General features: G+C 43.0%; 1 protein-coding gene across 1 annotated transcript; it reads left to right on the forward strand.

Moving 5' to 3' along the window:
- Positions 1-11,566: 11,566 nt before the first annotated feature.
- On the forward strand, positions 11,567-24,157 carry LOC103701551 (norbelladine 4'-O-methyltransferase-like). The gene is made up of 5 exons (XM_089930053.1): positions 11,567-11,725; positions 12,000-12,079; positions 14,574-14,718; positions 19,657-19,788; positions 23,481-24,157. The coding sequence occupies exons 1-5, from the start codon at positions 11,669-11,671 to the stop codon at positions 23,772-23,774; spliced, it is 708 nt and encodes a 235-aa protein (XP_089786179.1). The 5' UTR covers positions 11,567-11,668; the 3' UTR covers positions 23,775-24,157.
- The last annotated feature ends 1,518 nt before the right edge of the window (positions 24,158-25,675 follow it).

Here is a 25,675-nt window from a genome sequence, read left to right on the forward strand (position 1 = left end):
TTGGTATCTTTGAGGGTAGACGGTTACCCCCGAGGGTGGTGGTGGACAGAGCTATGCGGCTTGCCAGAGAGGCTACCACTACTATCGTTAGGTCTCCTTCTGAGATGGCCAGGGACACCTGGGGTACTCTTTCCGCTGTCACAGCGCCCAGGTTCGCCCTAGTTTCTTGGGTACCCCCACCCCTTGGTCATCTCAAAGTGAATTTTGATGGTAGTATGTCGGTGGACGGGGTGTTTGGAGGAGTTGGTTTTATCATCAGAGACCATCTGGGTGGTCTGATAGCTGCTGGTGGCCGCTGTGCGCCGGGACTCACCGTTGTCGGTGCGGAGCTGCGGGCAGCCTGGGAGGGGATATCCTATGCGAGGCGAGTACTTCGTGCTGAGCATATATGCCTTGAGGGGGACTCCTCTGTGGTGATAGAGTGGATTCGGGGAGTGGACACATATGGTGATGGGCACCCTCTGATTAGTGAGATTCGGAGATTGGCGCAGGAGGCGAGTGATTTCCGGGCGTTACATGTTTTCCGAGAGGCAAACAGTGCAGCAGACTGGGTTGCCTCTTTTGTTGCCCGGCATTCTGGAGAGGTCACTTGGACATCTATAGGAGATATTCCTCCTTCCCTGTATGCTTTACTTTCCTTTGATATGGCTGGATGTACTCAAGTTAGAGCTATATGAAATGCCGTTTTTATCAAAAAAAAAAAAAAAAAAAAAAAAAAAAAGCTCAGATTGTTGGAGAATGTGAGTTCAAATACACTAGAAGTAATTATTTATTTAGTCAAGCAGGTTCTCTTTTTGACCCAACCCATTTATCCCTTCAAGTGTGCATTCTAAGATGCATGCTAGAAGATTGATTTACTAAGCCTGATACGATCATAGCTCAAGTTTTTAGGGTAAGCTTTTGTTGTGTACCTTGTTACATTACTAGAAGCTTATATCTCCCCTCTTCTTCTTTTCTTAAGCTTAGAGCATACTCTGATGCTAGCTAGGCCAGTATATGTTATTAACTGCCACCGTATTATTAGTTATTGTCTTAGTGATTCTTGCATTTCTTGGAAGCTTAAGAATTAGAAAATAAATCTCTTATTCAGGTGATAAAGTAGAGTATGGTGCCATTGCCATAATAGTGTAAAGGTTGCTTGATTGAAATAATCGCTTGTTGGCATGGGTGATTGTTATTGGCAGACCCACCTCACTATTTTGAGAACTTGAGTATTGTTCAAATAGCCAACAATCAGTTCTATGACAATGCCTAGTATATAGAAGTACCTTACGGCCATTTTATGATGGACTCTTATACAGAAGTACCTTACGGCTATTTTATTTCGATTGCATAACTTTTTGGATAATTGTAGACAAAGGAAGATAACCTCTTTGATTTTGCTTTAGTGGATGCTGACAAGTTAAATTATGGGAAATACCACGAACGTTTGCTAAAACTTGTCAAAGTTGAAGGAGATATTGCATATGATAATACACTTTGGTCTAGTAGAGTAGTAGTTAGCTGTTCCAGTGAATCCATCCTATCCCGAGGAGTTCATTGAAGTGAGAAACCTTCAAGTGAAGTTTAATGATTTCTTGGCTGCTGATTCTCGCATTGATATATCATAAGTTTGTATTGGTGATGGACTTACCATCTTTTGCTGCATTATCTGATTACCCAGACTTGATCACGTCTCTTTATGCATACTTTATATATGGAAATAGGACATGGAGCTACTTAGATATTGTTCCCTTTGAAATTCTTCAGTATCTACTTGGATTTAATAAAATTTCTACCTATTAAAAAGTGCCTCTTTCTTGATATGCTGGGGTGATGCATATCTTTTCTTTCTTTTTTTTCTTTTTTCTTTTTTTTTCTTTTTGCTAGACCGAGTGATCTATACAACATGTGTACGGATGCACCAAATAAAATCGGAAACAAAATATCATGGAGCTCCCGAGGCAGCTCCCCGTCCCCTGCCTATAGGGTACTACTGGCATGATTACCCACATACGTGGCCACCCAATCTGTAGCCCCGTTGGCTTCTCTAAACACATGCTTCGCCTGGACCACCCCTCCGTCCCTCACCATCATTCAGATATCGCGAATCAAGGAATAGTTGGCAGCACCGACCCTCTGACCCTCCTGGATTCAGCTGATGACCATAGCCGAGTCACCCTCCAAAATGACTGAACTAGCTGAGAGCACACGCTGAGCGTGTCGAAGACCCGCCCAAGCAGCTCTCAGCTCCGCTCCAGGAACCGTGCAGTCAAATAATTGATAGCCTCCCGCCGCTACGACTCTGGAATTCGGGTCCCTAATGACGAAACCCGCTCCACCCTTTGTGCCACCATCCAGCACCGACCCATCAAAATTGACCTTGAGGAAGCTTGGGGGTGGGGGCTCCCAGGTGAAAAACACCGTACGAGAAGTTGTCGAGGCAGAATGGGAACCCCAGATATCCCGAGCTATCAAAAGTCCTTCTAAGGAGGAAACACGACTAATCTCTGCCGCCTGTCCCCGGGCGCTCTCCGCCACGAGCCTTGGTGACATGCTCTGCTCGCTGAAGGTTCGAGCATTCCTTGCCAGCCATATCTCGTATGTTATGCAGGTCGCTCTAACCGCCTCTTGGCGTGTCAATGGGTTGCCCGACCACCAATGGATGGTCTATAAGAACTGGTCCCTTTGAGACCAATCCTCCCATAGCAGCCACGCCGCCTTTGCTCATGTGCACTGAAATAGTGCATGGTTCACCGACTCATTGGCTTTGCATGCCCTGCACTTAGGGGGCATCCTCAATCCCCGTCCGCTAAGTACTGCTCTCGTCGGAAGCCGATCCCATACGACCTTTCATAAGGACAGTGCGACCCTCGATGGAGGCTTAGGCGCCAGACCTAGGCACACTCCGGACCTGGCTCATGCTCCGACCGGAGCACACGGAGCTCCCCCACCCTCACACCGGTCCTACACGACGTGCTCCACACCTGGGTATCCGGACCCGCATACCCCGAAATCGGAAGGGACCGGACCCTCTTAGCTAGGTGTGTCCTAAACATGTGACCCAACCTAGCCTCATCCCAAGCAGTCCTGCCCAGGACAAAGAGGTCACAGATCCGCAGTCCCTCCACTGCCTCAATGTCAACCATGGTCGGCCAGAGTCTCAAGGGTAGGGCACCCACCCATGGGTCGCCAACCACATCAATACTCTGTCCATCGCCTATCAACCATCTAGTATTCTCCCCAACTGTGGGTAAGTATCTTGCAATCTCTCGCTACATAAATGAGCAGCGACACCCACTGCGAATCGCCCCTGCAGTGCCTGTCCGACCGTATCTAGCAGCCATGGTCTGACTCCAGAAACCCTGCGGCTCCAACGTGAATCGAGCTGCATGTCGGGCAATCAGCGCCTCGCGCCGCTCCACAAGAGACAACACACTGACGCCACTCTCCCTCACTGGTAGACAGATACTTTTCCATGCCACTAAGTACATCCCGTGACCCCCTCCATACGACTAGGGGTGATCCGACCCGATTTGGGTTGGGTTCGAGTCGGATTCGGGTCGGGTCCGAGTCCGAGTCGGATTGGATTCGGATCCGAATCGGGTCCATTTTTTTTATGCTTTTGAGGAAGAATTTGGGCAGATCTAATTTGGTCATATCATAATTATGAGGTACTGGGTGACCCATGACTCGAAAGACTTGCAATTGACCTCCACTCAAAACAGAGGACCCATGACGTACTAACTAAGCCGGTCTGCAAGCCAAATTTCATATCACACTATTTTTTATCTGTATGACTGATTGGATGGAACTTGGTGTCTCCCAGCTCCCCTCTCACGAGGGCAAGAAAAATCCCAGACCTTCCAAAATCCAATTCCATTGCAGAAAACTGGCACATGACCATATTCAGTTCAGCGTTCCCTCACTTTCTCCCTTCAAAAGTTAAAAGAAACAAAAACCAAAAAACAGAAGGAAAAAAAAACAGCTACCGAGACACCAGAGGTATCAACAGTGTAATAGAGCGAGAGAGAATCCTGACGGGCCGAAGTTCCTTTGGATTCTGTGAACCTATGCCTGTTGCTATCCTTCCAGGCTTCAACCCAACTCCCCTTAGGCTTTTCCACTTCTCTCTCTCTCTCTCTCTTTGAGTCCATTCGGGTCGGGTCGGGTGGGTCCGTTCGGTAAACCCAGACCCAACCCAGAAAATGATTCGGATCCAATTTTCGGACCCGACCCGGACCCGCGGGTCCTAAAATTCGGGGCGGGTCGGGTCGGGTCACGGGTCGACCCGACCCATTTGCAGCCTTACATACAACCCCCACAGGAAGCTCCGATGTAGCCGCTCGATCCTCATCAGTACTGTTTTCAGAACCACTGCGTTGGCCATGAGGTGGACCAGCATGGAAGCTAGCACTGATCTAATGAGCGTCAATCTACTCATCAAAGAGAGCGAAGATGCCCTCCTGCCCTCCAGTCTGCTTTGAATCCTCTGCACCAGACCAGAGCACTTGGCCACCCGCATGCCCGTAATGTGTACTCCCAGATAGCTCCAGGTCCCATCCTGAACCGGCATCTCTAGTATCCCCCGAATCTCCTATCTAACCCTATGCTCAGTGCTAGGGCTAAAAGAGATTGTTGACTTCTGAAGGTTTACCTTTTGCCCCAACATTACGCAATACTCCGCTAATACTCTCCTAAGGACTCGTGCATCCGCTGCCCGCGCCCTGGCGAGGAGTAGACAATCGTCTGCGAATAGTAAATGTGATATAGACCGAGATCCAGAGGCGGAAACAAAAGCCTCCAGCTCCCAGTTAGCACAAGTACTCCGCAGAGCCAGAGATAGAACATCTAAACCAATGATGAACAAATATGGGGATAAAGGGCATCCCTGTCTAAGCCCCATAGTAGACCTAAAGAAGGAAGAAGGCGTATCGTTGATCAAGATGAAAAACCTCGACCCCCGGACGCACCCCAACACCAACACAATTCAGATCTCATGAAAGCCAAAGCACTCCAAAGCGCGTCGCAAGAAGCTCCACCGAATTCTATCGTAAGCCCGTTCCATGTCTAGCTTGACTGCCATCTTGCTTTATCGCTTAGAGGCACGTCGAAGATCTCACATCATTTCTTGGGCCAGCATAACTTTATCAGAGATATTCCTACCTCCCACAAAAGCACCTTGCTCCTGGTAGATGAGGCCTAGCAGCAGATGCTTCATCTTGCCCACATTATCCTTGCCACAACCTTATAAAGGGTTGTGCACAAGCTGATAGGCCTGAAGTGGCTAGGCTCTCTCGCATCCTGACGCTTCGGTATCAGCGTGACAAAGGTAGCTCTCCAGTCGTCGGGCATCACTGCATGACTGAAGAAGTACCGCACTGCCTCCACCACCGTAACCTGGATGATGCCCCAATATCTCCTAAAGAAGAAAGGTGGAAAGCTGTCTGGCCCTAAAGCTTTGTCCCCTACCAAGGCCTAGACCGCCTCCTGAACTTCCTCCCTTGTCATAGGCCGCACCAGGAGTGCATTCTCCGATACTCCGAGTTGCGTATCTGCCCTTGGGAGCTAGCCGACATCCCCAGAATCCCTATACTCCATCCATCTGGAACGAAAGAAGTCCAACAATACCTGACTGACCTCCGACTCCCCCTCCACTTGCCGATTAGTCCCATCTCGCAGGGAACGAATTATGCTCCTCTGTCTCCTGATAACCGTCGTTCGGTGGAAGAAACTGGTGTTCCGATCTCCCTCTCTAACCCACTGGATCCTAGACTTCTGTCTCCAGAAGATCTCATGCTGGTGTAGTAACGAGTGATGATCAGCAAGTAGCCCACATAGGCGCATCATGTCCACCTCCGGGAGCTCACCCTCCTGATCTTCTTTGGTTTGAAGATCGCTAATGGCGACCTCCACCACTTCCATTTTCCTAAAAATATCTCCCACCATCTCGTAGTTCCAACAGTGGAGCCACCTCTTAGTTAGTTCCAACTTTCGCGATACCCTCTGCATGGCATTGCCGTGCACCAGCAAAGACCACGCCTCCCGAACAATGTCCCAGGATTAAGGGTAAGACAACCACACCTTCTCAAAACGGAAGGAGCTGTGATGGCTGGAGTCTGAGACTGTTGATAACAATAGTGGACAGCGGTCAGAAGCAATACGGAATAAGTGTTTGACATGATAGGTAGGAAATTAGATGATCCAATCAAGGGTCACAGTAGCCCTGTCTATCCGCTCCTAAACCCTAGCCCTGCTAGACTGGTTATTACACCAAGTGAATTGCAGTCCAGAGAAACCTAGATCCATTAAGCCGTTCTGCGATAGAAAATCACGGAACTCTCTTCGGTCTACTGTATCGGTAAAGGGTCATCCTCCTCTCTTTTCACTTGCATTCAGAATACAATTGAAGTCACCTATCACCATGGTCCGAAACCCCTGGGCAACTAGATTTGTAATCTCGTCCCAGAGGACTCTCCTATTCCTATGATTGGTGCTCGCATACACCCCACATAATACCCATGGAGTAGCATTAGGTTCTGTAACAATCATGATAACATGTTGGGGGCAGTTGTGGAAGACATCCACTGTCGCCACCCCCTATTTCCACAACACTAAGATACCCCCTGACAGCCCTTGGGAGTCTATGGCATAGGACTCCCAGTCGGCCTCCAGGCGGCACTGCACTCGACGAAGTCCGTTGCCGGACAACCGCATCTCACAGAGGAAGCAGATCTCTAGGCTGTTGACCTGCACTAATCTCCTAAATAACATCCTAAAAGATGGCTTGCCCGCCCCTTTACAATTTCATGCTAGAATCCTCATAAAGAAAAATCTGAGAGGTCGGCCACAGGCTCATCCACCCCCTGGGCCACCGGGTCCAGCGCTACCTCGGGATACATCCCCCATGCTGACCGTCATCCTCACTCGCTCTAGAAACAGCCCGCATAACTGCCGCTCGGACCCTCTGTACCACCATCGAATGATCCACCGCCGGCCTACTAGTGGTACTTACGACCGCAATCCGGTCATCATTGCTCTCCCTATTGTCCCCTCGAGGTACCACCTCCTAGGGGGCCTGAGCCAGCTACTCTGCCTCGGGGTGGCTAACCATCACTCGGTCCCCCAACCCATTGGCCCCTCCATCCAGGTCACACTCGCCCGGGCCAGACTCCTGCGGAGGGCCTAATGTGACTCCAGAACCCACCCCCTCCACCGGCATGCCTTTCGACGGCGAGTGGCGGCGGGCGACCTTGGTTGGTTTCTGCCAACCGTCGAGGTCCGATGAAGAAGTGACCGGAGGGCTAGCCCGGTCCTCCGGAGAAAGCGGCCGAGGCGAGGGTGACTCGGCCGTAGGCTCGACCATCTTCCCCGGTCGCGACGGCGGTGGCCCCCTCGGGAGCCGGGGTCGGTTCGCCACTAACCAAGGGCCATAGATCGGCCCTTGATTAACCTCCCCAGGTTCCGACTTCGGCCTTGCTTGAGAAACCCCCAAATCCACCCCCCCTCTCCTCCGTCTGCTCCGGCGCCGGCTAGCGGCACGCCACTGCCGAGTGGCCTATCCTGCCGCATCTGGTGCAACAGTCGACGACATTATCAAAGACGAAGGGCTGCCACCACACCCTCGTCTTCCCCCGAATCAGAACCCTCGGAAGAAGGGGCTCGGTAGCATCGATCGCCACCTTCACCCGCGTGAAACCCATGGCTCGCCGTTGCTCGGCGAGCGGCCACCCCGTCAATGGCGAGCGGCCACCCCGCTTGGGTTGCAATCTCTAGTATGGTCACGGCCGACCAGTATTCCGACAGTAGCCAGGGTAGCCGGAGCCATACCACGACCGTCTTCACGGTGACCTCCCTCGACGCAAACTCTGGCACCCACAGCTCCATGGCGAGGAGCTGCCCCACCACCACCCATGGGCCTCCATTGAGTGCCCGGTCGCGGTCCGCCGTCGACCCAAACCTCAGGGATAGGTGGTCATCGGCTAGCGGCACCACCTCCACCTTCCCTACAAGTTTCCCACGGGTGGCCACATCCTTGGCCACCCACTCGGCCGGCACCCAGCAGCCAAGGCTGCGGGCCACCACCGAGAGGCCTTCCCACTCCTGGTGGGCGGCTCGATGGGCACCTTCGACAGCTCCAAGACCGTCAGAAAGCGGCGGCTCAACCGAGCCATGTCCTCGTCCGAGGGCCAGTGAGTCACCCAAGGTCCCAGCCTTGCCGGAGCCCTGGACGTCTCCCCCCGTTCCGCAGGAAGCTTACCTCTGCCTTTGCCCGCCACCGTTGCCGCGTACGTCGAGCCCCCCATCAGCTTTGTCCCCGAAGGGCCCGCCTGCTGATCCATCGACCCATCGAACGTGCACACAGATTGGTTAGAAGAAAACAAACAAAGCGTACTCGGTCGTAGGAAGCCAGAGCTTCCCGATCTTCCGCCACCACTGCCGGCGAGACTGGCCTCTCAGCCCTCCCCAGCGCCCCCGAAGAGTTCGCTGTCTGACGATGGACCCGGCGCCAAACTTCTCCTCCTCGGACCACAGTTGAATCCTGTGCCCCCCCATGGAGCCGTCCGCCGTAGACGGAGAAGAACCTCGCCGAGAGCCACCGACGAGCAGCTAGCCGTTAGGCCTCAAACTCACTTTCTCTCTCCTCAGAGTTTCTCACTCTTGCATATCATTTTGTCTGCACTAATCTTTAAGTAGAAAATACTGCTATTTATATTTCTAAATAAGAATGTACGAATCAAGTATGATGTGCATAAATCATATATAAGAACACATGTTGATGCTTTAAACAATAAAAGCCAAAATGATTTATTTTAGAGATATGTAGGAGTTGCACCCTTTGAAAAAAATATTGGAGTTGCGCCCAACTTAATAGAAAATGATTGCATGCAAGTTTTGTGTGATTACTTGCAGGTTTCTATGAACTGATTCACGCATATAGATAGATATGTTTGTAATCACACTACCAATTCATGCATTTTTGGAACTTATAGCCATCGGCTGCAATATTGTGCTTTTCGTGGAAAAGTAGGCCTTGAACTTCTTAGCAAAGTAATGAGTCCAGAATTTACTAGATCTAAAAATTACTTTTTAACTCTGTTCGATAACTATTACATGCTAAATTTGAATGATGAGATTAATACTCATAAAACATGCCGCTTATTTGCATTCCAAGTTCATAAAGAGTTAACATTTGAAGTAAAATAATTCTGCTATTAAGAATAATGTAATTAGGCTGCATAGCTAAATGTTGTATAATTCAAATATCATTTCATAAAAAGTTGCATCTTAAATTACTCAAAGCTCATGTTGACATCAAGCGCTGGGTGTTCTTCAGAAAATACAAAGAGAATTTTTCTCTTTTTGAATCTGAATCTTGTTTCCATAGAGGCAGGGTGCACCATTCGTTTGTAGATCTTCATGAAACAAAGAGACAAAACAACTTTATTTTTTTGAGGGTGAGAGACTGAATAATTTGTTAAACAATGTAACAACTATCTTGCTGCTCCTGAGGATGGTACAAATTTTTCCTCAAAAGACAAGTGCTAATAGAGTATATTATATATATAAGTACAATTTCAATGGATATTACAGACATAAAGCAAATGTTCCTCATTTTCTAGCTGCTCGAAAAAACCACCCTAACCTCTTATCAGCTCTGCTCTTGGTAGCCTCAACGAGTATGATGACAAATTATGTTTTCCTAATGGTAGCTGCAAGAAAGGCATACTAAAAACTGTGACCAGGCATACGAGATGTGGACAAATATGGTGATGGTCATCCTCTCATCAGAGTCATTCGTAGGCTAATTTAGGAGATGGATGGCTTGCAGGCAGCACATATGTTTCGGAAGGCGAACAAAGCAGCAGACTGGATCGCCTCCTTCGTCGCCCGGCACTCCAGAGAGTTTTTATGGACATCTATAGGAGATATTCCTTCTCCTTTGTACGATTTGCTTTCTCGTGATTTGGCAGGATGTACTCAAGTTAGAGCTATATAAATTGCTACATTTACCAAAAAAAAAAAGAGAGAAATTGTGACTGGTGAGGATGGACTACATGAATTTTAGAATCACATCTTCCGAAAGATGTGAAGATATAAAGTCTTAATTACTATTTCATTTTATGTAACTTTTAGTTTAACAAGTGAAGTATCAGTTGCATTTGCATTTGTTATGTCTGGAATGATCGGTTATGGTTATGGTCCAAGTTGAATTTAGCCCTAGTCGATCCGTCCAAATTGCCAATCCCTAACCTACTCTCTCTCTCTATTGCTCTGGGGATGTCATAGGATAGTCCCCTGCTTTTTTTCCAACTAGAATAATAAAATGTTTGATTCTTCCAATTCCACATCAAATGACTACATTCTAGTTTGCTTTTGCAAACTAAATGTCATCATTGCGAGAAGATGATGTCAAGTTTTTCCCTTCATAGTAACTTTAAGATGCATAGAACTGCCGATGATATCTGTTGGGCATCGACGAGGAAAATATTGACACTTTTTTGGACCAGACCAACTTCTCTTATGTAGCTCGGATCGCACGACTTCAGTCCTAGTCAAAGTGCTGACCAATATGTACCAACAAGGATGGACAGTTTGGGCAACTAGCAACTGTAGCAGCACTATAATTAGCACACGAACAGAGTTACTACCGGCCGTTATCTGACCATCAGTACACGTCATACCAATCTAGATAACAACAAAATAGACCGCCCCATATAAAGAGATAGTTTCGAATACCTCTAAACGATAAGCCTAAGCCTATATCATGCTACAGTTTTCGTCTAGAAAATGCCATCCTTAGAAACGGCTCAATGTATTTGAGGGCCTCCATGCATAAATAAGAAAAGGAACAATAAATTTCTTAAGCAAAAGATACGTCCTAATATAAATACAATTGGAGGCCTGAATGTATTTATAGTTATAAAGATACGTAGCATTTGAGTGAGGCCTCTAACTATTAATGCATTTAGATTCTCATCTTAGAATTTATTATAATAAATATATTTGGAAGCCCGAGCTTAGGTATCCATCTCATTCGCCTAAGAGTAGAGCTGGCTTGCACTACTTTGTTAAGAATTTTTTTGTTCTAAACTGTGTTTTCGCTTTTATGACAAAAACACTTCAATAAATGAATTTCTTGCGAGCCATCTTCTATATTTCGACTATTTCAATTTTTACCGACCTCAGCAGTCGCATGCTGCCGAAGTTCTGTTGTGTTGTCACTTCCCCGATCAAATAAAAATCAGCGGTGCTGTCACTTCCCTACCAAAAAAACAGCTCGAAAGTATAAATTATCTAAGTAGCTACTGCTGCGCGTGAGGCACGCCAACGTTTTAAAAATGCTCATCTTGATGGAATCATCATTGAAGCCAATTACAGAAATGAATTCTTTTATGTTCCTTAGGAGGAAGAGAAGCAAAAAAAAAATAAATTTGCAAGGTATCCATCGGTTGCAAAATGGTGTGGATACCCACTAATCATAGCCACCCTCACCTACCACCTCTCATGGTGATCGAGTAGGCATCAAGAAATATATATATTCTTTTATCTTAGTGGATCAAGTCACAGCCCAGGGGATATATATATATATATATATATATATATATATATATATATATATATATATGGAGGAAGGAGAGGATGCCAAACTAGGAGATCTCCATTAAGGAACCCTGGAAGAACATCAATGGCTATCCCGGCAGGACATGCAATACATCTCTTGCAGAATGATGCCCTTTACAAGGTCGCTTCTCTTTTCTTCTTTTTCTTCTTTATGATTTCTTTTGGGATATGTTGTAGAGGAGGAGGAGAAGAAAAGAAAAAAAAGACAGAGAAGGGAGAAGAGATGCAAGAGAATAGAAAAAGAAAAGAAAAAAAATAAGGAAAAAAAATGGAGTTTCTCTTTTCTCCGAATTTTTTCACTTCTGAAAAGATTAAAATAAAGAGAACATTCTTTCTTTATGGAGGGTTTTTTTGCCCCCTTATTTCTAATTAATCTTCTCTTTCTCTTTTTCCAGTATATATTGGAGACAAGTGTTTATCCACGAGAGCACGAACAACTCAAGGCATTGAGAGAGGCGACTAAGAAACAAGAGTGGCAAGTTCCAAACCTTTAGATTGCTGAATCTTAACTATTTAATTTTATGGAAACATTAAATTATAAAGCAGTGAGATGGCTTGATTACATTGTTATGTAGTTATTTTAGATATCTTTGTGGAAAAAAATAAAGAATAATTCAAAGCACGAAATCTGAAAATATCTTGTGATTTTATCCATGCTATTGATGCATCTCTTCATGGTTGGGCAAGAGGAATTCCTACTGAATTAACATGAAAGAGGGTATTCCAAAGGCAAAGAGTGAGCACCAACAACTCGAGCATTGTCCTAGCTGCTCAGTTACAAATCTAAGGGCCTCACTTACCTTGTCTCTCTGTACAGCTCTTTTTGACCCTTTTTTTTTTGTGGGTACGGTTGGTTCTTTCTCCTTTTGAGGAGTGTTGCGAAGTGGGAACCAGTTCATGTTTATCTTTATTGCAATGTGTTATTAGAGTATACAACATGATTAGGGGTGCAAATAGGTCAGGTTGGTCCGAACTAATTTAATTTTTTTATTCAGGTTCTAATATTGGACTCAAACCCAACCCAATAGAAGATTGGGGTCGGATTGTGTTGGGTCCACAGCTACAATTTTTGATCAACGGATCATTCGGGTCGGATTCATGTATAATCTGGTCCCAATCTAAAAAATTTGGATTCGAGCAGATTCTGTTCGGATCCGAAAAAATAATTATTACAAATTTGCACATTACCAAGGCATTAATCATGATCGAAGTTGTACTTTGGTGCAACTGTTGATGGCATGATGTCTCCATTAGTGTACCGTCCTCATGAGATTGCAATAACTGTTTAAAGAAAAATAGTTAAGTGTGATCAAATAATACTAATATATATATATATATACACACACACTAAATCTCTTGTTAGTCTCCATTGAAGCGGGTATCAGCTAATAACGTATATAACACATTATATTTTGTCTTCAAACTATTCATTCAAACATGAATAGGAAAACACAAAGACAACTATTTTTGTTGTCGTATATTAAATAACGATTTTGGACAGGGACTTGAAGACATCACCATTATCAGGAGATGCTTGTGCCATCACACACACACACACATTGTCGAGGGTGTGGTCTAGAGCCCCGTTACGCCAAAAGTTGACTGCCTTTTTGCTAACAACATTGTCGTTGCATTGTGAACCATGAACCACTCCCCCTTATATGATGTAGAGATTGTGATTCTATGATCCTGATTGTAACAGCATTGCTGTTGACCATAAGCCTCACCTCATTTTTCATGGGCACCGGAGAGAATTGCCAGAAGAACTATCACATTATAGCAGCTTTCTTTTTGGGTCGGATCGTAGGATTAGAAACCTAAAATTGCCTAAATTTCAAATAGATCGGATCGAGTTGGGTCAGAATTCAGAAAACCTAGACCTGACCCTAAAAATAGAACCAGTCCAATTTTAGAACCAAATCCGGCCCCACGGGTCCTCTAAAATAAGTCGGATCGGGTCTGAACGGGTCGGGTCACGAGTCAACCCAACCCATTTGCAGCCTACAGTATGATGTCAAGTATTCAAAAGCCACCATTAAGTAATTTAAGGGCTTGTTTGGCTATTCCTCTAAGATTGGGCCGTCCATTTAAGTATAACCCTGTATCAACCAAACTCTACCTAGCTCAAATTCTATGGAAAGAAAAAAAAAACCTTCATAATTTTTTTTTTCTTTGATCTTTTTTTTCTTCTTGCAGCCCAAAAACTAGGATTCGGGCTAGGTTTGACTGGTTCCTAAAAAATGGAAGCTAGATGGTTGATGGGTCAACAAGCTCCAATCCTGTAGGAATATCCAAACAGACCATGAGCGTTATTAAAATCCGATGCTCTGATGTGTTAACTTGCTTAAAATAAGATTTACCTGTGATCCAAGAAACACTGGCCTAGCTCTGTTTATCATTCCTGATAACAGTGAGAAATCCCTTTTTTTTAAAACTTTTTTTGTAGAGTATAATAGCCAACGAGATATATTCTTTATTGTATAAAGTGGATCTGAAATTACTATCACATTCGTCCAACATATTAACTATGTCATGATAGTTTGATTTCGCTGTTCTTCATTCATCAGACATTGTTGTGTCTAATAATGACCCTCAAACTAATATTGGACCTTCTTTTGATTTGGTATCCTTAAGTAACATTGCTAGACTAATTTAGCTAATCCAAATCCAGATGATTAGTGAATTCTTTAACTAACTTTTCTGGAGATTTCAATCTTTAACTAGTTATGTGTAACAAATGGTAAATAAGATTAACTATTTAAAGACTGGTTAAAATTGAAACTGCATACATCATAGGACAGCATAGGGAACTTTGACTATATTAAATGAATTGTATGATGATATATCTTATTCTAAGTTGTCAATCTATTAATACTTAACCTTATGTGAGTCAATTATAATTAGCATTTAGACCACCCTCCCAGTCCACTTTTTTTGAATTCTTTTTTTTTTTTTTTTTGATGTCGCAGGCATTTCTGGATGGTGCCTCCGGAGGAATGCCAACATCTTTCTGTACTTCTAAAGCTCATGAATGCAAAGAAGACACTTGAGCTTGGTGTGTTCACAGGTTATTCACTCCTTGCGACAGCACTAGCATTACCGACGGAGGGCAAGGTTTTTCAACTCCTTAGCACATTAAAATAATGTTGTGTTCACTTGTTTCTGTTTACCAGTAATTTCATTACCTATTTTATGCACAGGTATGTGGCCACGGAACATATGATTTTCAGGTTTTAGGCATTTATAATGCCTAGATCATGATCACCCCGAGCAGATTTTTGATTAAAATGATCCATCATTGATTTGGAATCATTAAATATTTACTAAAAATTTAATTTTTAGTTATAGTCTAACTAGAACACATTTCGAAAGAGTCAGACGACATACTACATTAAATTATTGGTAAAAGATATAATTAATACAAAGTCAATGATGGCTCATCCAAGATAAATCACACTACTAGTTCTGATCTAAAAACCTGAAATATCTAGAATAGAAAATATGGATCTTCCATGGACCTTCAGTGCATACACTGACACCTCCTTTAGTCTCTAAGACATTGACACCTATACTTCATATCTGTAATAGGTGCATAAGTAGAAGTAGCTTATTGTTCCAGAATTAGAGCAGGTCTAAAAATAGCTTACTACTCATTCATCATGTGTTTTAGATCTTAAGTGTCACGCCCCGGATCCGGATCCGTGACACGGCCGTGCTATTGCCGACTACCACCCGCAATAGCACGCAGCCTCATACCTGGGTAACAGGGTAGTCAAACCAACCAAATCTTTTCATATGAAAGCATTCTTAGTACAACATGCTGGTCAGTACCCAAATACAGAGCTTCTACATAGTTTATGTACACAAAAGTATGCTTGCTTTACCCCAGAAGCCCTGATACCAAATTAACGTGTCTCTGGCAGCTATCAGTGGTAAGGATCTGAAAGAAAAAGTAAATGAACGGATATGAGCTACACGGCTCAGTAAGTAATCCTGCATAATCCTACCGGATCAACCAGTAGACTAAACATGTAAATCAGGGTTTTGAGAAGCTGACATGCATGTTTATCTAATAATCATCACGGCATAATATGTATGCAATTTAAAGAAGATAGCGGTTATAGCAAAATACAACTTTCCATAAGGATATATTCAAAAATCCGTTGTAATACAATGTATGCTTTGGCCAGGCACGTTCATAAATGTCACGGCCCGCCTGCGCAGGGCACGTGACTATTGGGCCCACATGAGGGGGAAACACGGGGCTCCCCTGCCAGATGTTGGCCGGTTCCGGGGCTTCACGCAAGCGTCCTTCACCCCTCACCGATTTTGCTTCTCCCCAAAAACACATCTGCAGGATTTGAAAGCACCCGCCTCATATACCCAATCTCTGATACGAGCCTCATGATCATGCTTCAAATATCATTTTATAAAGTATGCAATTTAAACAAAGCAGTAGTGCAAATCACAAAATTTTCATAATATATGCATATGAAACCGTGCCCCCCGGCATGCCGTGGTCCTTTTTCTCTCGGATGCTACTACGAAGTCCATTCGGCCACTGGCGGGGCCAGCTAGTCATTCTCGGCCACTAGCAAGGCCAGCGAAGTTATTCTCGGCCACTAGCAAGGCCAGCTCAGTTGCATTCGATCAGTAGCATCTTTGAGCCCGTGCCCCCGGCATGCTGTGGTCCATTCTCTCGGATGCTACTACGAAGTCCATTCGGCCACTGGCGGGGCCAGCTAGTCATTCTCGGCCACTAGCAAGGCCAGCGAAGTTATTCTCGGCCACTAGCAAGGCCAGCTCAGTTGCATTCGATCAGTAGCATCTTTGAGCCATTACAGTGCCTCTTGGCTAGCTAAGATTTTACAAACTTACATGCATGATATCAGTATCATCATGTCGCATACATAGCCATAGCTTCTGGAATCATGCAAGTTACTTATGCATTGTAACATATCATGCATGAAACATATATACTTAAAATAAATGCGTAGGAAACATTAATAACATAACATGATCCATAGCAGGATTAGGACAGGTTACTTACATTCTTCACTAATCGTGCATACAATTCAAATTGTATAAAAAATACTGGTTCATCTTATAAAACGTAATACAAGATCTACGATAGGATTAAGACAGATTACTTACATTCTTCACTAATCGTGCATACAATTCAAATTGTATAAAAAACACTGGTTCATCTTATAAAACGTAATACAAGATCTACGATAGGATTAAGACAGATTACTTACTTCAATTCGCTTTCCAAATTGCTCAAGTCCAGGTGACAGATCCTTAATCACCTAAAATCATGTCATAATAACAATATGTTATTTCTTTTTCTACCTGAAATTTAGCCCAAGCCTAATTCCTCTGTATTGGGGTCTTGGCTGGGCTCATAAGTCTTAATTGGCCTTCCAATTGGCCACTAAGCTTAATTCCCAGCTTAATTGGATTTAATTTCGGGTTTAGGGTCACTGTGACCCGTTTGGGCCTGAGTCAGGGTCAATCCGGGATCAATTTGGCCCCCAAATTAATTACATTAGCTTGAATTGGGCTTTAATTGGGCCGATTTCCATTAGTTTGGTCTGTTAGGACCAATTCCAGCTGAATTGGGTTTGGGCCTCATCCAATTTGGGCTTAATTTTGATTAAATTCATAGTCTGGGCTCGTCCAGACTTAGCCCAATTTAATTGGGCTCGGATTCAGGTTCAATTGGGTTCAGATCCCACTCAATCCCTCATCCGGGTTCACCCAACTAGATTGGGTCCGGTTTAATTGGGTTTACTTAACCCATTTCAATTATATATATATATATACACACATATATACATACATATATATATATATATATATATATTTATTTAAGCTTAACGGGTTGCGGGTTCGGATCCGACCCGCAAACCCGTTACCATTTTTCTTTCTCCCCCCTTCCAGAGGCTTCCGCCTCTTCATCTCCCGCTCTCCTCTCTCTCCTCTCTTTTCTCATTCGTCTCCACCGAACCCATGCCTCCGGGCCCTCTCCTCCGGCTCCCCTTCTTCTCCTCCGGCCAGATCTGTGGCCTTCCCCCTCTCGGTCACTCCCTCTCTTTTCCTCTCTCTCTCTCCCTCTTTCTCCCTTCCTCCTCGTTTCCGACCGGAAGCCCTAGCCCTTTCGGCCTTTCATCCCCACCGAACCCTCCGTCTCCTCCCTTTCTTCTCTCGCAGGCGACCGGGGAGACGAGGCTCCCCTCCGATCCACCGACCGAGGCGGAGCTTCCCCCCGGAGCACCGGCGGAAGAAAGGCCGGCCCCCCCCCCCTTCCTCTTCTCCGAAGCGATGCCGGAGAAGAGAAGTGCCGGAAAGTTGGGTCGCGGCTGGATCTCCTCCGGGAGATCCCCCCTGCTCCAACCACGGTGAGGTAAGGCCGGGGTCCAAGGATGAAGCCTCTACGGTCCGGTGAGTCTATTTTATTTTATTCCTCCCTTGGTTCTTCCTTCCGGCACCACCACCCCTTGCCGGAGAAGAGGTGGTGGTCCGGCCGGGGCTGGCGGCCTTGTGGCCACCTCTGTTGCCGGCTCGGCCAGATCCGGCGGCCCGGGCTGCCCCCCGAGCCCTAGCGTAGCCGCAGCCGAGGCTGCGGTGCCCTGCAGGCGGCTCGGCCCGAGTGGTCATCGGGCCTGGCCTTGGGCCGCGGCCGTTCTCAGGCCGGTCCGGGGTCTATGGGTCTGGCCCGTGACCCTTCTCCCTTCTGCCGGTCTACTCCTCTCTGTCCCATAGTTGCAACAGAGGGGAGAATACCCCATAGAGGGTTTCTCCACTCCCTAATATTTTATTAAAAGGGGCCACTTACCTGGATTTATGCTGGTTCCCGTTGGGCAGTTCTTCCCCCGGTAGTCCCTCCTTCCTCTTGGAGCTTCAGGGCTCCTTCGCCTTAGGCTCCAGGGCTTCGGCTCTCTCTCTCGTTCAGTGTTCTTGGGGGTCTGTGACTTAGGGTTGCCGGCAGAGGCTTAAATAAGGGTTTAGAGGATGAGACCCCCCTCTGAGAGGTCCCATCCGCTCCATTCCTCCCCTCTCCGGGACTGGCCGCCGCCTTCCCCCCTTGTCTCCGGTGCGCCGACATCGGCTGCCAGCAGGGGTGAGGGTCACCCTTCCCTGTCGGTCTTATCCCTTCGTTTTCTTTTTTTTTTTTTTTTCTGATAATCATTATAATTATACTGGCTACAGTGAAATTTGGGCCCAACCCTTAACTGGGCCTATTTCTTATTGGGCCTAGTAGGTTGTGGGCCCGGACATTACATTAAGAATTATTACAAGATGGAGACAAGGTTGCTATTGAGATACTGGTCCTTAGGATATCTCTTACACATTCAACAATTGGCCTCAATTTTATGAATATGTGAAAAATACATGATAGGATGTTTAAATTAGATAGGAGCAAACATTATATTGAAACATTAATAAGCTGCCTCCTTACACACACAACATCCTAGTCCTTGAACAAGAAACACAAAAAAAGGGTACCTACGGTGTCCAATCCATTCTCTAACCACTAATATATTTCTGAAAACACATGTAAGAAATAGATAAAGAAAAGTTAAATTAAATGTGTAATCTTTTAAATGGATATATAACTGATGTTCAATATGTGCTCAATGGCATTGTTTGCAAAACTAAAGTCCAGAGTAAAGCAAAGTGAAGAATGAAAAGGAAATTACCTTCCCTTTGTTTTGTATGAGGTTATGGACATCAAAAGCTCTATTACTAGAGATTTTTAATGTATAGTCTAGTCGATATGTATGTTTCTACATACATACTGATATATATATTATATACATGTATGTCTGTGTGTGCGCAACTTATTTTGCATTTAACTGGTTATATTTTGAGTTTATTCAGAAAAGATACATTTAAACAAATTTGCAAAAACTTATGATTAAACAATATTATTGAAGTTATGAATGCATGTCAGAAAACAATGCTCGACCATGAATATCTTTGAAAAACTTGAACTATAAAAATTTGGTGTTTATGATCCTTTATCCTTTTGTTCATACTTTATTGTAGGTCACAGCAATCGACATTAACAGATCATACTTTGAGATAGGACTACCATTTATTCAAAAAGCGGGAGTTGAGGACAAGATTAATTTTATTGAATCAGAAGCTCTCCCTGCTCTTGATAAAATGCTCCAGGAGGTAACTTTCCTCATATATCAAGCATAATATTTTTTGTGGTGTATAGTAATTATCTTTTGCTCTAGCAATAAAAGCAAGAGTTGTGTCTTTAATTAATAAAAAAGAGCCTAACATAGGTTAAGCCACATAGATATCCCTTGCAAAGCTTTGCATGTGTTTGGAGAAACAAAAAATTAACAAAAAAATAAAATAAAAGTGTCCTGGATATAAATCATAAAATATTTGAGTTCGAGAAAAGCAAAAATGTTTTATATGATAAATAGAGCTAAGCCAAAAAAATATAGATTAGCATAATTGCCAAATTTATTAAATCATTTTATGCCCACTTTTAAGGAGAGATCTATCAAAACAAAAGAGACCCATGAAATAAAATCTACATCTTCCTTTTGTTACAAATAGATATGCATGTTTGCATGAGTGAATAGGTATCTTGCTATCTTGCTATTGCTTTTGGATGACTGCCATGAAATGGGATGATTTTTAAGTAGATAGAATTATTATATAAGGGCTAGGACTCTTCTTTACTTTGTTTTTAAAAAGGGTTAGAACTCTTATTTATGTTAACTTTGAGAAAAGATTATGACTCTTATTGATATCTCACTCTCATTATCTTAAACCAATCCCTTCAGTTGCAGTTAGATAATAGAGAAGACTATGCAATCCAACCAATTAAAGTTAAAAAATTTAGAAAAAACAATTGACTCCTAAATTTCTCAGTCTGTAGCTCATTCCAGTGTATCTATACTGTGTAAGTCCTAAAATAGGTTAAATCTGATGCATCCTCATTACAAAAGTATCATGGTGTAGCATAATGGTCTTCATAATATAATCTTAAAGGGGTGCTTGAAGTTACAAATACCATAATTTTTCTATTTTATATATTAATAATGAACCATTTAAATAAAGGCAATTATTTGGCTGTTATTTTATTATCATAGCTGTTATACAACAGGGATAATGACTTTTTAGACCATTTTCCATAGTGACTAAACAAAATAACCTGTTATGCATTTGATATTTTTTATTTTGCTAGTTGACCGAAAATAGGTTAACATTTTATATTAGGTTAACATCTCACATGCAGCTTGAATCATCCATTTGGAGACTATAACAGGTATAAGATGACATCGGAGTTGGGTAATTAATTAATAATTGGCTTGGACGGATTTGAATTGATGACCTTCAGTAAACTTGGTTTTGATATCTTATCATTGTTAATCAATCTTCGATGATATGTAGAACTTGTTAGGCTTCTTGTTCCAAAGCCATTTGCATAAGAGCAAAACCAGAGCTTTATTTTTCCAATGAAAATTCTATCATTTCATTCTTTCCATAGGGTCCCCAATAGCAACTATCAATTGGTCCCAAACTGTGTTAATCATTTAGAAACTTGAGTTTGTAATCTTTTGCATGATATAATATGTTGTGAATTAGAGTGTTGCAACTCCAAAATTATATATGCTTATGTGGATGCTTGTTTTTCTAACTATACGTATTTACTCAAATTTAAAGGTTGTTTTCTTTGTAGAATGTTGGCACTTGTCAATATCCTTTGTCGATAATTAAATATATTTTAATTGATCGAAATTTTAAGTCAATAAAGCATACATATGGCATACATCAAGATATCGACTAGCCTACATACTTGCATAATTATGATCAAATTGATAATCTGATATCTTTTTTTGACTTTTGCATGTGTATTTCATGTGTCAAAAGACTAGTAACATAAAAATCATGGAGGAAGCATAGAGCCTCATTGCTGAAATTTAGAATGGTAGCACCACACAAAATAATATATTATTTTACTACTAAATACTCTCTAAATCTATACTGCTCAACTCACTTTTTATATAGACTCTGACACACAGCCATTCCCTTTCCACTTAAACACTACCAAGCCAAGTACCATTATATTCACATGGTAAGCTCTTCACCACTTGTATCTCATTTGTCATTTACTTATCCAAGATTACATTCCCATCTTTATCCAATAAAGAGCTCAAAACATGGCCATATGACACCTCTAGTCTGCGGAGGTTCATATTGATAACAACCTTTCAACCACTGCACAGCCCAAACTAGATGACTTAATTCACCAAGCCATTATACCTTACCTACTCTTCCTAAAGAATGAATGTTGCTCTGGCTCAAATGGTGGGTTTGGTACACCTCTATATGCTATAATCAAAGGGTACTCTTGAGGTCATGCTACAACCGCCAATCGTTCCTATGACCACATGCCGTACCAACAGAAAACTCATCCACTTGTAAATTCTTTGTGTAATACGCACTCGTAAGTGAAAAAATGATTGGTGTAAGAATTTTTCACTAATCAGATGTGATCAGTCTCATCCGTGTAAGAATTTTGAATTCCCCTATGACTCAAGACAAGATCTTCTCAAACTTTTAATCTAAGTTTGAATTAGACTCCCAACATAAAGTCTATTTATTGTCAAAGAGTGCAAAATTAATTTATTTTCTAATCATTTTGTATTTTATTTATTCACTAAGTACTATCTTTACTTAAAGAGTGCATTACAAAAATCTCTCTCAGATTTGGAGTAAATACATTTACACACCCAGTAGTATGAAAAACCTACGCTTACGGCTTACCCCTTTGAGATTTATTTTTATCCACCACTTTAACCTATAACCTAACAGAACATTAGTCAAACTGTTAACTTTAAATGAGATCCAAATATTATGTCAGAAAAAAATTTATTATAACAAAATAACTTTACGTGACATAACAATGACCCAAAGATTTAAGAAAATGTCTATATCCTCTTCCTTATTCAAGGACAATTTTAAAAAGGAATCGATTTCGTGAAAGATGGGATCAGTAAATGGAAAACTACTGATATTTCATCTTTGTGAGATCATCCACTCCACATCTTGAAAAGTAATTTGCACAGGCCATACTGCATAGTCCATTTCACTTATTTTTTTTCTTCTGAAGATAAGTGCTGAGTATCTTTCATCATTGAATACGGGTATTGTTTTAAATGCCTCAATTATTGGCTTGTTTCTCAGCTTTCTTATCGCCATTTTTTTAATGGGAATAATCAGAAAGTCTATCAATGAGAATTCTTGAATTACTCCTTCTTTCTTCCGCTTTCCCTCAATAGAGATTTTATAAAATAGATTTACATAAGTTTTTCCTTTTGGATTCACTAACATCGTTAATTTAACAGGGTGTAAGTGTAAATTTTACAAACTACTGGGTGTAAGTATAATAAACATAAACCTCAGAGGGATTTGTGTGATTTACTCAGTTAAATTATACAAATAATAGCTGAAAATGTAGGGGTCTATTTTGTCAAGCCTGGATCAAATTACTTTGAAATCATCTTATCTTAATACCACTATACAAAGTAAGCATAAAAATTACCATTCTCTTCGACACTCTTCATATATGCTTCGAGCTTTTGAAAAATATGTTGCCCTCATCTCTTGACAAGCAAGCATGTTGCTTCTATTCTGATTTGTATTTTGAATGTAAACCTTTGAAGAACCTAACAAAAGTGGAATGCTTGAATGGAAAACAATATTTTTGTCTAAAACTACAATGCCACCATATGGTTAAACTATCATTGGGTTTTCAAACAAGACAATTTGTAAGTGAAACTCTCTATATAGGAAGTTACTGCAATATGATCATGATAATGAAATTCCACTGACAACTGTAGGTAAAGGAAGGTGAGTTGTTTGATTATGCATTTGTTGATGCTGACAAATTAAACTATGGAGAATACCATGAACGCTTGCTTAAACTCGTGAAGATTGGAGGAGTTATTGTCTATGATGATATTCTTTGGTCTGGTCGTGTGGTTGCTCCAATGGGTACTCCAATTTCTGAGTTTGATGCCGAAGTCAGAGACTACTTTTTGAAGTTTAATGATTTTCTGGCTACTGACTCCCGGATTGAGATATCACAAGTTTGTGTTGGTAATGGACTCAACATCTGCAGGCGTCTTATTTAATTATGTGGTTTGATTATACTAAAAAACTTAAACTATTGGGTGGAGATCGACCCAAGCTTGTGACGAAAGAGCAGAATGTGAGAGCTCCCTTTGTGCTAATTGCGGAAAAGGCGCGTCTCCGGTTGTAAAAGTAATGACCAGGGTAGGGGGTCGAGTGTTCATGAATTTTGGAAACTTTTTTATTCATGTCAGCATTTCTTATAGAAGTTATTATATCGGCAATAGTGTCCGCCTCCTTTCACATTCGTGAAAGTCGGGGTTCTCAAACGGCGAAGCCTTACTTTGCCTCCTTTCACCAAGGTGAAAGAAGATGTGGCACCTCTTTATCAGTGATGTGGGGCATCCCATGACATATATCTTAATTTACATTGCATATTTGAGCATACTTTGGTTTTTTTTTTCTCTTGTTCCAACTTAATATCAAAGCTCAGATTATTGGAGAATGTGAGTTCAAATACACTAGAAGTAATTATTTATTTAGTCAAGCAGGTTCTCTTTTTGACCCAACCCATTATCCCTTCAAGTGTGCATTCTAAGATGCATGCTACAAGATGGATTTACTAAGCCTAATACGATCATAGCTTAAGTTTTTAGGGTAACTTAGGTTGTTTACGTTGTTGCATTACTAGGAGCTTATCTCGCCTCTTCTTCTTTGCTTAGGCTTAGAGCATACTCTGATGCTAGCTAGGCCAGTATATGTTATTAACTGCCACTGTATTATTAGTTATTGTCTTAGTGATTCTTGCATTTCTTGGAAGCTTAGAAAATAAATCTCTTATTCAGGTGATAAAGTAGAGTATGGTGTCATTGCAATAATGGTGTAATGGTTGCTTGATTGAAATAATCGCTTGTTGACATGGTGATTGTTATTGGCAGACCCACCTCACTACTTTGAGAACTGGAGTATTGTTCGAATAGCCAACAGTTAGTTCTAGATGGTGCCAAGTATATTGAGATTGATTGATATTTTACTTGACATGATTATATTACTCATACTCTCTCTATCATATATCTTCTCAGTAAAACAAATTCTGGATTTCTTTATGACGTTGTGCATAGCATAGAAATTCTCCTTCCATGTGCAAACTTTGATGTTACAGTTATATATATAATGTTGTGCATGATATTTGGCGGTATATTCACCTTGGGGGTGACAATATTCTTTTATGTACATGTGTGCATACGTACGTAGGGGTGCAAACGGATCGGGTCGGACCGGAGGTTGGGTGATCCCGACCCGACTCAGTTCCTTGTTCGGGTCCTAATTTTGGACCCAGACCTGACTCAATAAAAATCGGGTCGGGTCCACAGCAGACCCAACGGGTCATTCAGATCGAGTTGAGTCCATGTATAACTCGATTCCAACCTAAAAAATCAACTATATCCCTCACCTCAGTTTTTTTCCTTGCCACCCTCTCTAAAGCCTAGTTCGGCTGCCTCCCGCTAGGGAGGGCACTGTCCCTCCCTATCATCGACCATCTGCATCTCCTCCGCCCCCCCTCTCCCCCCCACCCCGGTGTCCGCCAGATCCTTTACCGCCTCGCCCCCCGCCACGACCCCCTCTTCAGCCTCCGCCTTAGCTCCACCTTCTGCGTCATCGCCTCCTCTCTGGACGTCGCCTGCGAGCTCTTCAAGACCCACGACACTGCCATCTTCAACCACCCGTAGACCGCCACCACCCACCACTTTGCCTACAATGCCGCCCGCTTCACCTTCGCCCTCTACTGTCCCTACTGGTGCTTCGTCAAGCACTTCCGCATGTTCGAGCTCATCGGCTCTCGAACCATCCGCCACATCTGCCATGTCGAGCTCCTCGACCTCCTGCCCTCCATTCTTGACAAGTCGGCATGTTGTGAGCCAGTAGGAGGATGGTGGCCAGCACGACGTAATCTGGGTCGGAG

This window comes from Phoenix dactylifera, chromosome 4 (genome assembly GCF_051530095.1).
Source record: "Phoenix dactylifera cultivar Ajwa chromosome 4, Ajwa_hap1_PhDact_Kaust_v1.1, whole genome shotgun sequence".
Taxonomy (NCBI): Eukaryota; Viridiplantae; Streptophyta; class Magnoliopsida; order Arecales; family Arecaceae; genus Phoenix; species Phoenix dactylifera.

Excerpts from the sequence above, each read along its gene's own strand:
- LOC103701551 (XM_089930053.1), top strand. The coding sequence starts at position 11,669 with ATGGCTATCCCGGCAGGACATGCAATACATCTCTTGCAGAATGATGCC. Across the intron at positions 12,080-14,573 it reads GCGACTAAGAAACAAGAGTG|GCATTTCTGGATGGTGCCTC; the intron begins GCAAGTTCCAAA and ends TTGATGTCGCAG. Across the intron at positions 19,789-23,480 it reads TTGATAAAATGCTCCAGGAG|GTAAAGGAAGGTGAGTTGTT; the intron begins GTAACTTTCCTC and ends TGACAACTGTAG.